Source organism: Rhinoraja longicauda, chromosome 11, assembly GCF_053455715.1.
Source record: "Rhinoraja longicauda isolate Sanriku21f chromosome 11, sRhiLon1.1, whole genome shotgun sequence".
NCBI classification, from domain to species: Eukaryota; Metazoa; Chordata; class Chondrichthyes; order Rajiformes; family Arhynchobatidae; genus Rhinoraja; species Rhinoraja longicauda.
The window spans coordinates 24,189,093-24,208,674 of NC_135963.1; the positions used below are offsets into that span (position 1 = coordinate 24,189,093).

A 19,582-nucleotide genomic window follows, 5' to 3' on the forward strand; every position below is an offset into this window, starting at 1 on the left:
TCATCTTTGATTTACATTATATTTCTATAGATTTAGCTTTTTCCGTTCAATAAGGAACTGAGGCAGAGAAGAAATACTGTTTGAAATAAAAAATCTTTGAAATACTCTGCAATTCAAGCAGTATCCCTGTAGAGGAAGATAGTTAATATTTCAGCTGGATGTTCTTTCAATATCACCTAATTTCTGATCCTCCCCTGCAGTTGACAAAGATTAATATAGCAACATATTGATATAAATCAACCTAAAAGGTCTCTAAGGCCGAGTTGTCAAAAATCTTGAAATGAGAAAACTGTATCTCATCAGCTTATAGTGATAATCTCTGAAAATCAAACAGATATATCAAAATCCAACACTGTTATAGAGAGACATCACAGTTTGTATTCCCATTCTCCCATTCGCCATTGGGAGAGGTTAGACAGGCTTGTATTGTTTTCTCTCGAATGCTGGAGTTAGCGGTTAGACCTGATAGATGTATGTAAAACGATGAGAGGCATCAATAGGGGAGACAATGAGAATTTTTTTCCTCAGGATAGAAAAATCAAATACCAGAGGGCATAGTTTTAAGGTGAGAGGTGCAAAGCTTATAGGAGAAGATGTACGGGGTACGTTTTTTACCCAGAGGGTGACAAATGCCTGGAACGTACTGCCGAGGATGGTGGTTGAGGGTGATGTAATAGTGGTATTTAAGGGACTTTTGTATAGGTATATGGATACGCAGGGATGTGGATTATGTGCAGGCAGATAAGATTTGGTCTTAGCATCATGGCCTATTCCTGTGTTGAACTGTTCTATAGCATCATGGCCTATTCCTGTGTTGAACTGTTCTATGTCTGTTATCTGTGATAAAAGTACTGGTATATGCTAGTTTCGGATAAAAGAAATCAACTACAAACCAGTAATATTTTTGATTACTGCACAGTTATTAGAATCCAGAGGACAAATTTAAGAAAAGCTCTCAAACCCTTTGTATAAAAGCTTCAAAAATACTTGTTTGCGGAATTCTTCATAGCCAGCTTTGAGTCCACTTCTGCAAGCAATATCCATACTTAATCTTGTTGGAATGTAATCTGATCTATTTTTTTTGTTTCCGTTCTGGTTTTTCTGAGAATTAACCAGAAGTAGATTCTTACACACCTGTGGAAATGCTACCGTTTTACCATCCCTATTTCTAATTATCCAGGTATTTTAAAGGATTCTGTGAACTTCAGAGATACAGTGCGGAAATGGGCCCTTCGGCGCACCGTTCACCTGTACACTAAAGCAATCCTACACACTAGGGACAATTTTATAATGTTACTGAAGCCAATTAACCTACAAACCTGCATGTCTTTCGTGTATGGGAGGAAACCAGAGAAAACCCAAGCAGTCACAGGGAGAATCTACAAACTCTGTACAGATTCTTATTGACTTCACTTTTAGTCTCTGTTGATTTGTTTGATATTTATTTTAGGGTACTAGTAATCATGCAAAGGATTGACGCTGATGCACTTTATATCCTTCCTTAAGTCTGAGGGGACAGGAAAAAATGTGCATAATAGGAGCATCCTGATCAATATCCTTTTAAATGCTGTCTGACCTACCGAGCAATTCTAACACTTTGTTTCTTGCCTCAGGTTAATAATGGACATTAATTTATTTTCTGGAAACAGATCAGTGGAGCTTACTTAAGTACTGCTATTGTAAATTGAAAATCAGAATTTACATTTAACAGCACTATTTTAATGACAGTTGGCATTTCAGTAGTTTGGCAAGTCTAGTAGGATGTATTGAATTATACAATTTTGGCAGTTATTGTTTATAAAAGCAATGAATCGATTGTAAAAGACAAATGTAGTAGGTGTAGTTTATGTTAATTCACAAAATGCTGGAGTAACTCAGCAGGTGGGGCAGCATCTCGGGAGAGAAGGAATGGGTGACGTTTCGGGTCGAGACCCTTCTTCAGACCCTGAAGAAGTCTGAAGAAGGGTCTCGACCCGAAATGTCACCCATTCCTTCTCTCCCGAGATGCTGCCCGACCTGCTGAGTTACTCCAGCATTTTGTGAATAAATCGATTTGTACCAGCATCTGCAGTTATTTTCTTATATAGTTTATGTTAATGTTCTGCAGTATTTGTTAAAATCACTTCTAGGATATACACAAATTGCAGGTTTTAGGTTTTTACCCCCACGCACAAATAATAAAGTAAAGTTGATGGTGATCAAGTGATGACGATAACCCACTAAAATTTTAAGAATTGAAGTTAATTATGGACAATGTCTCATAGGATTTAATTACAAAATGATAATTACTAGATACATGACGAGAAATGATGTTTTTGGCAACTTGATTCCATCTTCCAGAATAGCAATATTAACATATATGTAGCACATCATTTATTTAATTATTTAGGATATGAGTAATCATGAAGGGATTGCATCCAATGACAGAGATCATTCTGACAGTCATCTGTCTAAAGTAATACCTCCTGACGTTCGATTCAGTAAACCCATGATCCTTGTACTTCCCTTTTTGTATACCTTAAAAGTTCAAGGTTTTCTTTTTCTATTTTGTTGAAGTGTCGTACATGTCTCAGTATGTTACACTATATTATGATTCTGAACATCCATAATGTAGAAAATTGCATTAGTATTGCTACTAGAATATGCATAAATTAGAAAATTATTATTCTTAACCGAGAGATGATGATCATTGTTCTTTAGTGTTTGCTGTTATGCCATCATGAATTGAGTTGAACTCGTGAGGGCTCATTCAGACATCATTTTATAGCAGGCTTTGAAAGGCCCTGCAATGCAGTCTAGACCCTTTGGAAAGTAATCCCTCAGAAAACTTTACAGAGATCATCTGTGGAGGTGACTCATGTTCACTATGCTTCAACATTCTATCAATAGGTCCTTTCCAGTAACAATTTCCCTTGGAAACAAGTTCAAAGCATGTCACAGATTATAAATTCCTGACTCTTTACCACGGTATCTGTTGGCCTTCCATTGATTTATACCAGTGATAATGTTACTTTAAAACAGATGATAAATTATGCAGAAACTGTATCTGCTAATTAAAAAGCAATGATGCAATTTATCAGGAAAGACAGCTATACCTTTTAAAATTGATTTAGATATTATTAAGTGATTATCATTTTTAAAAAACAACTATATTATTCTTGGTTATTGATTGTAGTTGTCTAATCATTTAGATTGTGTGTTTCTTAAACACATGAACAATGTTTTACTTTTCTTGGCTGGTCTTTTTGTAGAATATTAACCAACTCCAGCATTTCAGATGTCAGACAATCCTAATTAAAGCAATCCCCACGGAATAGCCACCCTCCGTATTTACCATCTTCTTTTCGTCCCCAGAATTGTCTTCAGGGTTGAGCCTCCTTCATGACAATTCCCTCGATGCAAGAGCTCTGGGGAAAAAAAAGCACCTGTTGTTTATGTTTTGCATTTGCAATATCTCTTTCCACTTCTGTATTGGCATGCTAACATAGAATTCTTCTGTCATTTCTGTGTTTGTTGTATGTGGATGCCTCTTCGAAACAGCATAGATATGGCTGAGATGATTTAAATTATGGCTTAACCTGTTTCTGGATTGATGGATTTCCCCCGCATTCCCTTTTCTAATCTCACCATTTTGGCTTGAGCATTATGTTACAAGCTTATAAAATGCTATTTCCACTATTTCCATTGCCCTGAAATGGAGGGACTATGTATAAACACTGCTGTAATTTTTACATGATGAAACCAAAATGTATAAAAATGACCTTTATTAAAATCTGACAATGTGCACTTTCACCACGTGATTTTTTTCTATTACAAATCTCAAATTGTGGAGTATAGAGGCAAATATATAAATGATGTGTCTTTGTCCCAAACATTATGGAGGGCACTGTATTTATTCAGGCTTTTAGAAGCTATTACTGATTCTTATTTTATCACTGCTACTTTTTTATACGTCTGTACATGCCACGACATAAAGAGATTCCAATAAACATTCTCTTGTTACTTTGGCAGCCATCCTAAATTGGTACAGTAAATTTTCCTCACAGTGTTGCTCAGACGCTCTCTAGTTCAGTGGAAGAGGTGTGTTGCCCTTAGAACATTTCCCACTCTATTGCTGGCAACGTTTCAAAAACGTGGTTGCTGTCTTTGTTAGTGATCCACTGAGAGTGCAAATTGTCTTTACCTAATCATCTTATTTTAACAATTCATCTCTATCCTCCCTCCTCAGAGCTACTATTATCTAATGAAAAGAGCTTTAACTTTTCTAATCTCTTACAACAGTTCAACAACAGCAACAACAGAGCTTTATTTGTCATTCGGTACCAAGGTACCGAACGAAATTACATAGCAGTCATACACAAAAAAGAACACAAGACACATGACCCCAACACAAACGTCCATCACAGTGACTCCAAATACCCCCTCACTGTGATGGAGGCAACAAAACTTCCACTCTCTTCCCCACGCCCACGGACAGACAGCTCGTCCCCGACCGACCCGCACAGTCCCCGCGGCCGAGCCGTGCGCAGCTAAGTCCCGCGGCCGAGCCGCGCCGTGCGATGCTAGGCCCCGCGGCCGAGCCGCACCGGGCACCGCTAAGTCCAGCGGCCGAGCCGCACCAGCGATGTTAGGCCCCGTGGCCGCGCCGCGCCGTGCGATGTTAGGCCCCGCGGCCGAGCCGCACGGGCACTGTTAAGTCCAGCGGCCGAGCCGCACCAGCGATGTTAGGCCCCGCGGCCAAGCCGCACCGGGCACTGTTAAGTCCAGCGGCCGAGCCGCACCAGCGATGTTAGGCCCCGCGGCCGAGCCACGCCGCGCCGCGCGATGTTAAGTCCAGCGGCCGAGCCGCACCGGGCGATGGAAGGCCCCGCGGCCAAGCCGCACCGGGCGATGTTAAGTACAGCGGCCGAGCCGCACCAGCGATGAAAAGTCCCGCGGCCGAGCCGCGCCGGGCGATGTAAAGTCCCGCGGCCGAGCCGCACCGGGCGATGTTAGGCCCCGCGACCGAGCCGCGCCAGGCGATGTTGCGCCCCGCGGCCAAGCCGCACCGGGCACTGTTAAGTCCAGCGGCTGAGCCGCACCGGACGATGTTAAGTCCAGCGGCCGAGCCGCACCGGGCGATGGAAGGTCCCGCGGCCGAGCCGCACCCCGCGCCGTGAGGAACAGACCTATAAGAGAAAGGTTTCCCCCACCCCACCCCACACCCCCCCCACCCACACCACCACCCCCCACACATACACAACCAAAAAAAAACCATCCCAACACCGACACACAACAACAACAAAAAAGGAAAAAAGACGAACAGACTGCTAGCGAGCCGCAGCCGTTAGGCGCCGCCACTTCCAAGATTACTGAATTATTTTCAGAAATCTATCACTGTCTTGACATTGTTTGTAAAATAAGCGTTCCCATTTGAACATAATATTGAAAACTGGCTTATCCAATGATATGTGTAGCGTCAGTATGATCTCTTTTTGTATTCTATGCAACAAACTGCAATAAACCTGGAAAACCATGTGCTTTTGTGCAGTATCGACCTAAAATCAATTGTAATAAGAGCTTCTGCTAATCTATGAGCTGCACTAGATTTTCTTAAGCTCAATTGTTATTTCCTTTCCCGGTGCCGGTAATGAGGTAATGGTGTTGTTTTATTATTGTCACAGATCTCGGCATATGTGTTTTTTTATTGTGGATGTGTGTTATAGCAAGGGCAGAGGAACCACAGTATTTAAAGTTCAAATAGTTTTGTTTTATTTATTTATTAGCATTCTATCTTGAAGTTATAGTGATGAATTATTTGTGTGAAGCTTGCATGTATAAACTTTCTGGTGCGCCATCTGATGGCTTGGAGAAGTGATTAATCTGAAGCAATTATCAATTCTAGTCAAGCCACCTCACTTCCAAAGTGGGAGTTGGGAACTTACAGTTGACAACCAAACAAGTTATTGTCTCTACATGAAAGAGACTAATGGTCTTTGAAAGGAGAAATCTTCAGAACTTTCAAATGATGATAAACATACTAATGAACAACGTCAAAGGAGAAATTATACATAAAGCATCAAAAGGCATTTATTTGGCTTTGTTGTGGGCATGTATTCACCCAACAAGAATTGCAGCATTCAATTGACTTCAGCTAACTAAACATTGCAACTGTTTTCCAAATAATGGAGACTTTGTGCTTTTTGGTAATTCTCTTACCCAAGCGACCTATAAATTGGCACTGAGATGCAATCCAGTGGTCTCAACCTAAAAAATGATGCAAAGTATTTAAAGGATGTGTAGGAAAATAACTGCAGATGCTGGTTCAAATCGAAGGTAGACACAAAATGCTGGAGTAACTCAGCGGGTCAGGCAGCATCTCAGGAGAGAAGGAATGGGTGACATTTCGGGTCGAGACCCTTCTTCACCATTTTGTGTCTACCATAGTATTTAAAGTGTTAGATCCCTGTTATCTTTCACGTCGATTAGTAAATCCTTGTCAACAGTATCCTTTGGTCTGGGAAGACCTCAGGTTGACACAGATTCAGCACAATTTTCCCCAAAACGACTAGAATTTGCTGTTGAGCTACCAGTTAGCCACAGATGCAGATCAGCTGGTTGCTGATTTCTGTAAATGTGCATTGTATTTGGACATCAGGACATCTGATATCCCATTCTGTCACTGGACATGATGCTGAGAGCAGGGTAGAACACGTGTGCTAAGTTAAAGGGTTTGAAAGCTATCAGTGGCTGAAGTATGTTGTGGTATCCGTTCATTTGAATGGCCTTGCTGATCTTGATTGAAAAAGGATTTGCTTTTTCTTTATTTGTTTAATCCCTTCAATTCAATTAACAAAGGGCCGTCAGGATGATATCAGCGAGAAAGGAGGAAAGGGGGTCAAAGATCCACTGACTGATGTCTAGTTGCTGCTTGTATCATATAATCTACAGCACTTTTGTATGACAGCCTAGCTAGCGCCTTGTTTGCGGCTGCAGAAAGTGAGTGCAGCTGCAGGAATTGTTCAGATGGCAGACCAGATTTTGTTCCATTGTCGTCTTATTTAATGGAATTTCTGAAAATTTAAATTGAATAGTTTGAAGTTCTCGTTGTTTATATTTTCATTCTTCTACAAATCGGCACATGCCTATTCAGAATTACTGCATCACATACCCTGTCTTTGGTAAGCAAATCTGTTTATTTTTGTTTTATACTTGTGAAATTCAAATATTGATAAAACACATGACCAGTTTATATGATTTCATCACAATGGAAATCGGCTAAGGTCTCCATATTTTCATGTGCTTTTGTTGACAGAACAGTGATTGCATGTTTAAGATGTTCTTGTAGTCTCCCCTTTTGTCTGGATCCCCCCAAAATGATGGGTAACCCAGTTATACTGAAATCAGAAAATCATTGCATCGAGAGGCTTATGAATCATTGGAATTCCTTGCCCAAGCGTGCTGTGAAAACTCAGTCATTGAGTAAAATTAGGACGGATATATTAAGTGAGGGATATTGGGTTTGGAAAGGGATGTACCACAGCCAAAAGATCAGCTATATTCTTATTGATAGCAGAGCAACTGCAAAGTGTGGAATGGCCAACTTGCACTTCTGTTTCTCAAGCCTAACTCACAAAACGGCAATTGCAAGAGCAAAGACTAACATTTACTATCAATTCCAGTGGGGAAAATGGCTGGATCAGTGGATCATTTTCCTGATCACCAAGCAAGCCTTCTCCTGACTGTCTGCTCATTGATGAGCCTGGTCCCTTACCATGCTGCTGGGAGGTGGAATCTTTACATTGGTGGATAGGCCCTGATGTACAGTGATCCAGCTTTGGTATTAAGATTTCTCGGTACTGCTGGCAGGTTGTATGGTGAGAGGCCTCCAGTCAAGTGTAACCCTATTCTTTCCCAGGGTCTAACATCTGTATTAATTTCTCCTCTGCTTCTCCACCACCTTTACTTCTTGTAATCTCTTAATTACATATTTTTCTGTGCAAAAGCTGCCTTACTCTCTCCTTATGTACTACTTTTGATGAGACTCCTGCAAAACATTTTGGAAGATTTTTCCACACTAAGAGCACTGTATTAACACCTGATGCTGTTTATAAAGTTGCTTAGCAGATTTTGAAACACACTTGGATATTTAATTCTTGGGAAACTAACTTCAGCCTTATAATTAATTGCACTGCACAGTGTACCAGATATTATTCATATTTTAAGACAAGGAGAATGGAATAAAACTCTTCGAATTTACTGAGTAAAAATGGTAGGCTTGGAAAAAGATACAAGAAAAATGGCTTCTTTGTGCTTCATGATTTCTTGAACATTTGCTTTATTATGTTTCAGTTGCCGTACAAATAACCGGAAGAGCCTAATTGTGACTTCGAGCACCTCGCCAACGCTGCCGCGTCCGCATTCACCGCTGCCAGGGCACACAGGTAAGGAGTAATCATTTAAAAACCTACTGGACTTTGTTTTTGTAGCATCTACCGAGCAAGTCTAAATGCAATAGTCTCCACCACCAACATTTGGTGACTGCAATGTATCCTGTCTATCAGCCTCAGGCTTCTTCAGGAGAACTTGCCAAATCCATGACCTCCAACACCTCAAAGGGAAAGGCAGAAATAGCTTGAGTATACCAATACTCCAGCACATCTTCCTGACTTAGAAGTATATCACTATTCCTTCTTAGCCTTTGAGTCAATGTAGAATCAACTCTCCAAAATGGCAAAAGAGGATCATATTGAATGACCATCATCAGTGTCTCAGGCCAGTTGGCTGTAAAAAAAACAAATGCAAGCAATGTCCAGTTCTCCAGAATACATAAATAAATTAGGTGCAGCATTCCACTTAGACCAAGGTTGGGAATTTTGACCTAAATTAGTCAGGCACATCGCATCTTAAGATTATTAACAAACATATAAGATTATTAAGGGGTTGGACACGTTAGAGGCAGGAAACATGTTCCCAATGTTGGGGGAGTCCAGAACCAGGGGCCACAGTTTAAGAATAAGGGGCAGGCCATTGATGAGGAAAAACTTTTTCAGTCAGAGAGTTGTAAATCTGTGGAATTCTCTGCCTCAGAAGGCAGTAGAGGCCAATTCTCTGAATGCATTCAAGAGAGAGCTACATAGAGCTCTTAAGGATAGTGGTCAGTGGGTATGGGGAGAAGGCAGGAACGGGGTACATTGAGAATGATCAGCCATGATCACATTGAATGGTGGTGCTGGCTCGAAGGGCCGAATGGCTTACTCCTGCACCTATTGTCTATCTTAGTGCATCCTTCTGATTTTGTCCAACTGTTGCAGTCGTCATTATGTCACCTTCAGGGTGATAGCAAAATGTGCTGCTGCAGCATTCCATCTGTGATGGAATTCTTTGGATACAGAAGAAACCTTTCGGAGATGCTGAGAATTGGCTGGACTTCTTTCCTAACAGCCTGCAACAATTCTAATTAGTTAAGCTGATCACAATGAGCATTCTCCTCTTGATATTGTGCTTATGTTTCTTGGTGTTAGAACACAACTGCTCATTTTTTTTCCGATAGAAAATAAGCCAATTTCTGCTTTGTGTTAGTTGTAGAGAGTAATATGGCAAATATTACTTGCAATTGAACAATTGGAGAATCAAGAAAAAACCCTTCCAATTAACTGAGCACAGATGGTGGCTGTTTTTAATTTTATGCATTAACTTAACAGATAACCAACACGGGCATTGCATTCATCTGGAACTGGGTCTCTAAATCATATCATGTTCAATATAAGATCCACCACTTGCATAATGATGCTTGCCTATACTAAATTCAGCCTTTCTATCGGTGAAAGGCTCAAACATTCCTCTTTCACCTCTAGACTCATCAGAATGTTATTTTGGCTTTTCTCATCACCCGTGTCTGTAAATTTCAGCTCATCCAAGCTGTCGTTTTAAAATGTATTTATTTTTGTGAGGGGATGTGTATGTCATTGGCTCAGTATCGCATTCCCATGGGCAGATAAGGATAGGGAATAAATGTTGGTATTGTCACTGATGCCCATATCCTAACAAATGAAGAAATAGATAATAAATTATTGTGTTACATAAGATAAACCTGTGTTGGACACATTCGCAAGCACTTTGTGAAATGTAACCACTTTAGGATTTCACTGTTATTATAGCATTGAGTCAAACAGCATGGAAACAGGCCCTTCGGCCCAACCCATGCCATCCAAGATGCTCCATCAACACTAGTCCCATCTGCCTGTGTTTGACCCATATCCATCTAAACCTTTCCTATCTGTGTACTTGTACAAATGTCTTTTAAATGTTGTTATAGTACCTGCCATAAATATCCTCTGGCAGCTTGTTCCATATACAAGTCAAGTCAAGTCAAGTCAAATTTATTTGTCACATACACATACTCGATGTGCAGTGAAATGAAAGTGGCAATGCCTGCGGGATGTGCACAAAAAGAATTACAGTTACAGCATATAAATAAAGTTAATAAGTTACTAAACATAGCACAAAAAGTGTCGACAAAAATTTAGTCTCTGGGGTTATAAAAGTTGACAGTCCTGATGGCCTGTGGGAAGAAGCTCCGTCTCATCCTCTCCGTTTTCACAGCGTGACAGCGGAGGCGTTTGCCTGATCGTAGCATCTGGAACAGTCCGTTACTGGGGTGGCAGGGGTCCCTCATGATCTTGCTTGCTCTGGATCTGCACCTCCTGATGTATAGGTCCTGATGTATACCCACCTCGCTATGTGAAAAAGATGCCCCTCCAGCTCCTATTAAATCTTTCCCCTCTCACCTTAAACCAATGCCCCTGGTTCTTGAATCCCCATCTCTGGGTAAAAGATTCTGTACTTTTACCTTGGATATTCCTCTCATGATCTTATACACCTCTGTAGGATCGCTCCTTATCCTCATGCGCTCCACGAACTAAAGTCGTAACCTACCCAATCTATCCCAAGAGTTTAGGTCCTCAAACTCAACAAAAGCAGTCAGTGATCCAATATAATCTCAATAGCTACAATGACGAAGCTGCTGCAAGTAAGAATTTCATTGTTCCATCGTTAGTCCATATAACAATTAAACACTCTTGATTCTTTACTTGACTGTACTTCAATACTTTGAGTCTGACAAATGGTTCCATTGAATTACATGTTTACAGTGGAAGTGCACTGTAGTTGACAATACACCTTTGAATGTTCAAACACTTTTTCTGGGATAAACTAATTCACATGGATTGTTTAAAGGCATCTGAGGACAGAGAACCAAGATAACCGAAATTAGTATTGTGAGGGCTGACTCTGAATCTACAAATATTCAAATTATTGATAAATCTGCAAATTATAAGTGAATCTTGCTCCTAAGAAAAGATTTCCAGTATTTATATCAAGACATGACATTAAAGAGGACATAATATTGAGCCTTCATGCCATCTATGGACCCTTCAGAATTCATTCAGATTTTAGGTGAATAATATTGCCTTACACCATTTAATATTATTCATTCTGCGCAAGTAACATTGAGACACTGTCTTAATTACGTTATGGAATATAAAGCCACATGAATAAATTGAGCTGATGGCTATCTGCCCACATACATTTCCGTTTTCTCATGGTGAATAATTTTTAACATCTTCCTTTTGAATATTCAATTTGTATAAGTATAACTATGAAATGAGTCTGCTCCCTGCCAAGTGACTGGCAGATAAAATATAAGCCTTCGTTATACTGCACACTGTGCATCTCATTGCTTAGCACATGGATGACCTTTAATTAAAGATCTGTTTTGACATGCCCTTATCCCCAATAACCATCTATACATTCTTTCTCTTCAAAGCTTAAGCATAGCTGAGCATTGGTGTTGGCTACTTGATCATGTGTACCAGAATACAGTGAAAAGGTTTGTTTGCATGCTATCCAGTCAAATCATGCTACATACAAGTACAATCAAGCTGTGCACAAGTACGACAGGTAGTGCAAAGAGAAAACTAGCAGAATACATAATGTAATTTCACAGCGTTACAGCGAAAAAGTGCAATGATCTGCAATGAAGTTGGTTGGAAGATGGAAACTACTCCCTAACTTATGGGAAGACTGTTCAGTTGTCTGGTAACAGCAGGGAAGGAGTAGTTCCTGAATCTGGTGGTATGTGCTTTTATGTTTTTGCATCTTCTGCCCATGAGCGAGGGGCGAATGACTGGGATGAAAAAGGTCCTTGATTATGTTGGCTGCTTTTCTGAACCAGTATGAAGTACGGATGAAGTCAATGGTGGAGAGGCTGGCCTGTGTGATGTACTGGGCGATATCCACAACTCTGCAATTTCATGTGGTGTTGAGTTGTTGCCAAACCAAGCTGTGATACATCCCAGAAGATGCTTTCTACAGTGTATCTGTAGAAGTTGGTAAGTGTCGTTGGACACTTAGCCGAACTTCCTTAGTCTTCTTAAGCTCCTTAGAGCTGTTGGTGTGCTTTCTTGGATGTTGCTTCAATGTGGTTGGTCCAGAACAAATTGCTGGTGATATTAATGCCAAGGAATTTGAAGCTCTCGACCATCTTCACTTTGGTGCCATTGATGCTGATTGGGGTACATAGAAACATAGACATAGTACGTACTCCATGCTTTTGGAAGACCATAACTAGCTCCTTCATCTTGCTGACACTGAGGGAGAGGTTGTATCTTGACACCCTGTAACTACGTTCCAGCACTTCGTCTCGTCATTGATAACGATCCGGCCCATTGCAGTGGTGTCATCTGCAAACTTGTAAATTGAGTTGGAGCAAAATTTGATCGCCTGGTTGTGAGTTTATAGGGGGTCTAGTAAGGGGCTGAGAACGCAACCTTGTGGGGCATCACTGTTGAGAATTATTGTGGAGGATGTTTCGTCACCTATCCTCAGTGATTGTAGTCTATAGATCAATGAAGTCAAGGATCTGGTGGCAGAGTGAGGTGATGAAAGTGGAGCCCTACTTAATGAAGAGGAGTCTGTCACAGGTCAGATTCTTGCTGCAGATTCTCAGGAGCTGCTTGTCAAGGAATCTTGTTTTTTAAGTTGAGAAAGAAAAACGGACCTCAGAGCATCCCAAAGTGCTTTTATGCAATGTGAGACAGGAGAGCTGAATAAAGCAATCAATGACTTGTCTCAGTGATGCTGATTGAGAGATAAAAATTGACTAGGATGCCATGGCTAACTTCCCTGTTGCACTTCCAAATCATGCCACTGTTTATTTCAACCAGAAAGCAGACCAAGCCGCGATTTAATCTTCTATTGAAAATATGGCACCTTCACCAGTGGACACTCCCAGAAATGTTGACTTAAATTTTTTGATTAAGTCTCATGTGGAGCTAACATCCATGGCTCATAGGTTAGAGTGCTACCCAATCAGCTCTGGAGAATCTATAAATATAAAATCACTATTATTCACATTCAATTGATAACTTTGAATGGATTTATAACAATTAGTGCATAACGAAGGGTTTGCTTTAAATATTACTCATTTTATTCCCCTCTACTTGACTGTTTTTAAACACTCTGTCCCTCCCCTGTTACCAGTCACCCTTGAGCAATCGCTCAGGATTTAGAGCAGTGAGTTGCAACCTGCTACTTGACCTGTATTTCCGATGAGCATATTGTGTAAGTTCAAGTGCTCTAGAGTTACTGCAATTAAAACTCTTCATTTGCCATGCCATGGAGTGTTATAAAGTGCTCACTTTCAGCATTGTTTATGCTGTGACAAAATGCCTACTCTCAGATTTTCTTTAACAACAATTACAACTTGTGTGTATACAGTGATTAACTATTGCAAAAATATTTCAAATTTATTGTACAAATGTCTGAGTCTGACCTATTAGGCAAAAGCTTGATCCTAGAATTCGTTTTTAAGAAAATAAAGGTAGAGCGTTTAACAATGGTTGAAGAGTTGAAGAAGTTACAGAGATATTTAGGGGATAGAGATCAGTAAGGGGTTTGAAAACCGGGGTGACTATTTTATAATTGAGGTTTTGATGAAGTGGCAGTCAATGTCAGCATTGCACACTGGTGGTGATGGATGAACAGGACTTGATTAGAGATGGAATTTCACATGACCTCATTTACCAGGTAGAAAAAAAAGAGATAAACCAGCTATATATATAGTCGACAATTCTTGAGCTAGCAAACGGATGGTTGAATGTCTCAGTAACAGATTAACGGAGGTTGGGTCAAAGTGCAGCACTGCCTTTCCTCAATTATTCTACGTGCTAATCTCATGAAACAGATTATTTGTACATTTCAGTTACCTTTTATTTGTAGAGCTTTATTAATGGATGTTAATTAAAGTTGGAAACAAATTAAATCAGTTTTGAGATTAAACAACAGCTCCAGAGATACACGACAGATTTGAATGTCCAGATATATTATTTTGGTTTCCAAAAACTTAATTTGCCACAAAAATTTTGAAAGGCTCTGGTCCCAAAGGTTTAAAATAAGCATAAATTTAAAAAATGGTGGTGATTAAGATTTGATCATTTTTGCAATTTGGAATTGCAGTCAATCACTTTGTTCTGAAGCACCTGTATTGGGAATTCTAGCATTGAGCTGATTGTCCATTGTTCAATACCCGAAGAATAGAATTGTAAGTGGCTCTTGCGTGGGTAGAACCGATTTGTTGTTGATAACGGAATACAAGTGCAAATTCAAAGCTGAATTTGATATAGGATCTTAAAGAATTTTCTGGATTATGAAGTTTAACCGTTAAAGGTCTAGTTATTGTATATGATATAGCCTCCCTCCATTGCAGCTCAGTATTTCAGTGGGAAAATTAAGAATTAATAGGCCCTGTAGCTAACAGTGATGTTCTCATAGTGATAAAACAATTTAAAGGTCAGTATTGGAATGTTGTGCTTAATCAACTGGAAGATATCAGAGATGCATAAGATAATCCTTTCACATCGAGCCAAGAAGGCCACGCATTCTACAGTTTGATCTAGCAAGAACTAGCGCAGATTTAACTAAACTTCAACTCCTAACAAAGCTGAGAAGAACACTTAGTACTTGACCACTCTTCTCACTGCCATGGACATTCATATCGAAAAAATATTTTATCAAGAATATGAGCCATGCTTATAGAATACCCGTCCTTTAGGATGAACTTCATATTTGTTCCAATTAACTCTGATTCATGTGGATACATTTCTGGCTTCTCTTTTAGGTTACTCAAAGGTAAAATCTTATATTTTTGCAATAAAATATTAATAAGGGTAAAATCTTATATTTTTGCAAAAAATATTAAAAACCTAGCTCTGAGGATTTAAGGAAGGATAAAATGATACAATTGTTAACAGTATTACATTTAGAGGCTGAAACCACGAAATTAGTATTGTGACAAGCAGAGGGACTGCACAGAAACCAAGGGTTGAATGGTTTTCTTTTGTGCTTTAAACCATGGCTCCAAACTTCCGTAAGAATTGAAGGAATCCAGATCATAATAGCAAACTCTTAAAATTAGGACAAGGTTGTTCAGGAGTCAAATGACAAACCAATTTTTCACCAGAAATATTGAGGGAACCTTTAATTACACTTCCCTGGACTGGAGTTAATTCCCTTCCCTGGACTGGAGTTTACAAGATAGAAGAATACATTTTTATTCAGAATATCAGGGTATATGGAGGAAGGTGGATGCATAGAATTAATATACATACAGATAAACTGTTTTCTAAATGAGTGATGGAACAAATTTGACAATCTTTTTCACAGTCAGAACCTTTTTCCCAGGGTGGAAATGTCAAAGAGAGCATTTCTTTAAGATGAAAGGGGAAAAGTTTAAAGAGGATGTGCGGGGCAGGTTTTCTTTACATAGATGGTGGTGGATGGCTGGAATGTACTGCTGGGGGTGATGATGGAAGCACATACGATAGTGGTATTTAAGAGGCTTTTAGATGGGCATCTGGATGTGAAGGAATGGAGGGATATGAATCGTGGTGGAAGATGAGATTATTTTAGTTTGGCATCGTGTTCGGTAGAGGCATTGTGGGCCGAAGGGCTTCTTCCTCTCCTGTACTTTTTCGATGTTCTTTAAATTCTGCTAAATAATAATGTTGCCAGTGGTGTTTATTATGCAATGAATTTGAACATGCACCTATGGGTAATTCTTGAGAGGCCAATTAAAATGTTTCAATGTAAACAGGAAAGCGCTAGGGGAAAAAAGTCATGGAGACAAAGTAAAGTGGAATTCTCACTTTAAAATACGGAGGCTATTCATGGAAAAAATTTCAATGGTAATTTTTTGATTGTAGAAAAATTTCTAAGCAAAAATTCATGTCTCCATCAGCAAGCGCAAAATGTATTATATTTAAGCAAAAGAGCAAACTGTTTCTGTGGTCAAAGCATAAGCTTGGAGGTAAAATGTTAAATTATTTGATGATAATTCAAATTGTAATTATTGCATTGTGTTTTGAAATTTGAACGTCCTGGGTGGAAGTGTGCAGTTAGCTAATATTTCATTAGGTGGTGTATCACACAGTGACTTTGCACTTACTATAATTTTATTTTTGCATTAAGACTACCTCAAGAAATGAAAATTATAACCAAGTGCCACGCTTGCATTTCGCTGAAATGCTGTCAAGTTTCATTAGATGACCATTGTCACAAAATAAAATTGGCATTAATGTGCCTTGAAATAATGTTGTTTTTCTTCACAGCAAATTGCTTTGAAATAACATGATTAAACACATTTTCCTGGGGTTGTATTAAGCGAAGGTGCAGACACAGCCAGCATCTGCTTATCACTCTTAATAATGGATGTCGTCTCCTATCATAAGATTATATTTCCATTTGACATAAACTGCCTAGACTGTAGATCATGAATTATAAATGGCCCACAAACTCTGAAGGATTATTGATAACAGAAATAATCCAAACTGAAAAATCAGAATGAATAAAGTTGGGTAATTGCACAGAGCGCAGAAGTTAATAATGTTTCTGGGAGTGCTTGTTAACTCATCAAAACAAAAATCATGACTTTAATATCCATGTTTATTAACTCTCCAAGTAAAGATTCAGCTTTAAGTATTAAGCAACATTTTGCAAACAGATGGAGAGCAAATTAGTCAACTTTGCTTTTTGCCATTTTTTAAGTTGGCACTGTGTATTTTAACACTTGTATTGATTGTGTATCCTTAAATATTTTTTATTTGTCAATTCTTACCAAATCTTTTAAAGTCATGAATTATTATTCTGACTGAGCATCAATTGCCATTTATGGTAACGTATCTTATGTTCCATTGACCCGTTGAGTGGAAAGTAAATTCTCCAACATTCTCTATTTGCATGATATAGTTACAAATGTGTCACTTATCAGTTATTAATTATTCTGAAACAGATCTTCACTATCTACTGTCTCAATACGTTTCATGATATTAAATGTCTTAATTGATTTATAAAACGATATATTTTTTCAAGTGAAGTGTAATACTTTGTGGGAATAACACATCTTCTTTCTACCTTTTAAGTGTTGGCTTTCTATATATGGTCATTGAAATGCATTGATAAGTTCCTGGCAAAATAGAATCTTGAAAGATTTGGAGTTGTGTGGATAATTAAAATCGTTTATACATACATTACAAATGTGTATGAATTTGCTTGGTTGTCTTTTTTCTTTGGATTACTGCCTTTGCTGGAGAAATGAATAACATAAAGCTTAGCCCTGCTAAGGGGTTAGGTGCTCTGAATAGCTTTTATTCATACAATCATTTGTACACCCTGCTTCCTGTAAAGACTCTATCCACTACCCCCGATTCCTTTGTCTACGCCGCATCTATGCAAGATTAGGTGTTCCACACTAGGTCATCAGAGATGTCCTCATTCTTTAGGGAAAAGGGGGGTTCCCCTCTTCCATCGTAGGTGAGGTCCTTACTAAGGTCTCCTCAATATCCCACAGCTCCGCACTTGCTCCCCCCCCCCCCCCCCCCAGTCGTAACAAGGACAGTCCCCCGGTCCTCATCTTCCACCCCATCAGCTGTCGCATACAGCACATAATCCACCAACATTTTTGCCACCTCCAACGGGATCCCACCACTAGCCACATCTTCCCATCTCCACCTCTTTCCGCAGAGACCGCTCCCTGGTCTACTCGTCCTTTCCCACCCAAACCACCCCCTCCCCAGGTACTTTCCCCTGCAACCGCAGGAGATTTAACACCTGTCCCTATACCTCCCCCCTCGACTCCGTCCAAGGACGCTGACAGTCTTTTCATGTGAGGCAGAGTTTCAATTGCACCTCCTCCAACCTCACCTACTGTATCCGCTGTTCCAGGTATCGGCTCCTATATATCGGCGAGACCAAGCACAGGCTCGGCGATCGTTTCGCTGAACACCTCCGCTCAGTCTGCCTAAACCTACCTGATCTCCCGGTTGCTAAACACTTTAACATCCCCTCCCATTCCCACACTGTCCTTTCTGTCCTGGTCCTCCTCCATTGTCAGAGTGAGGCCCAGCACAAATTGGAGGAACAGCACCTCATATTTCGCTTGGGCAGCTTACACCCCAGCGGTATGATTTTTCTAACTTGCTGTCCCTCTCTCTCCACCCCTCCCCTTCCCAGTTCTCCGACGAGTCTTACTGTCTCTGACTACATTTTATCTCTGTTTGCTTTGTTGTTAACCTTCTCACAGCTAACAATTATCTATTCTACATTTTCCTTGAACTCATTCCCTTTGTCCTGTTTTCACACTTTACACTTCCTTATCTATGTACGTTCCTCTCCCCGACATCAGTCTGAAGAAGGGTCTTGACCTGAAACGTCAACCATTCCTTCTCTGCAGAGATGCTGCCTGTCCTGTTGAGTTACCCAGCATTTTGTGTCAATCTTTGGTTTAAACCAGCATCTGCAGTTCCTTCCTATACATTCCAGAATGTTTGTCTAAATTGTTCACAATTTTTTTCTCCTCTCTCCTGAATGACTTGATCATTCTGACATGCATTTCCAATTGCAAGTTTCACATTTTATGCTTTAGTGAATAATCCGCTAATCTCAATATTTCACTGTTGGGAGCATGATACATTTTACTGTAATTCTTCTTAAATAGTTACTTCTTGTTAGCTGCTTCTATTTTTATTGTGAACAGTTCTGATTTTCCATTTCAACTACTGGTTTTCTGTTTCAAATTTACTAGTTCTCCAATTTTTCTTTGTCATTTTTATTTCCAGTACACTTTCCTCTCTCTCCCACTGCTTCCCAAATCTGTAAATATCAGTCACCCTACTTAAGGAATAATGCTATTAATCTGGAAAGAGTGCAGAGAAGATTAATGAGAATGTTTCCAGGATTCAAAGGCCTGTGCTATGGGGAGAGATTACGGATTTTATTCCTTGGAGCACAAAAGAGTGAGGGAGTGACTGTATTAAGTGGTATAAGATCGTGAAGTGAACAGATAGAATGAATGCGCATAGGATTTTTTCACAGATTAGGGGAATCAAGAATGGGGGCAAGGGTTAAGGTGAGAGGGGCAAGATCTAATAGGAACCTGAAGGGCAACCTTTCCCCCAGGGAGTAGTGGGTAAATGAAATGAGCTGCCAGGTGAAATAGCTGAGATACAGGAACAACATTTAAAACTCATTTGGGCAGGTACATGCAGGA

General features: G+C 39.8%; 1 protein-coding gene across 7 annotated transcripts in view; it reads left to right on the forward strand.

Moving 5' to 3' along the window:
- mast2 (microtubule associated serine/threonine kinase 2) overlaps positions 1–19,582 on the forward strand; it is a 266,095-nt gene that overhangs the window by 149,731 nt on the left and 96,782 nt on the right. For all 7 annotated transcript variants that reach the window (XM_078408488.1, XM_078408489.1, XM_078408491.1 and 4 more), the window contains one exon: positions 8,332–8,423. In XM_078408488.1, coding sequence (XP_078264614.1) covers positions 8,332–8,423 — 92 coding nt within the window. The remainder of the gene's footprint in view (positions 1–8,331; positions 8,424–19,582) is intronic.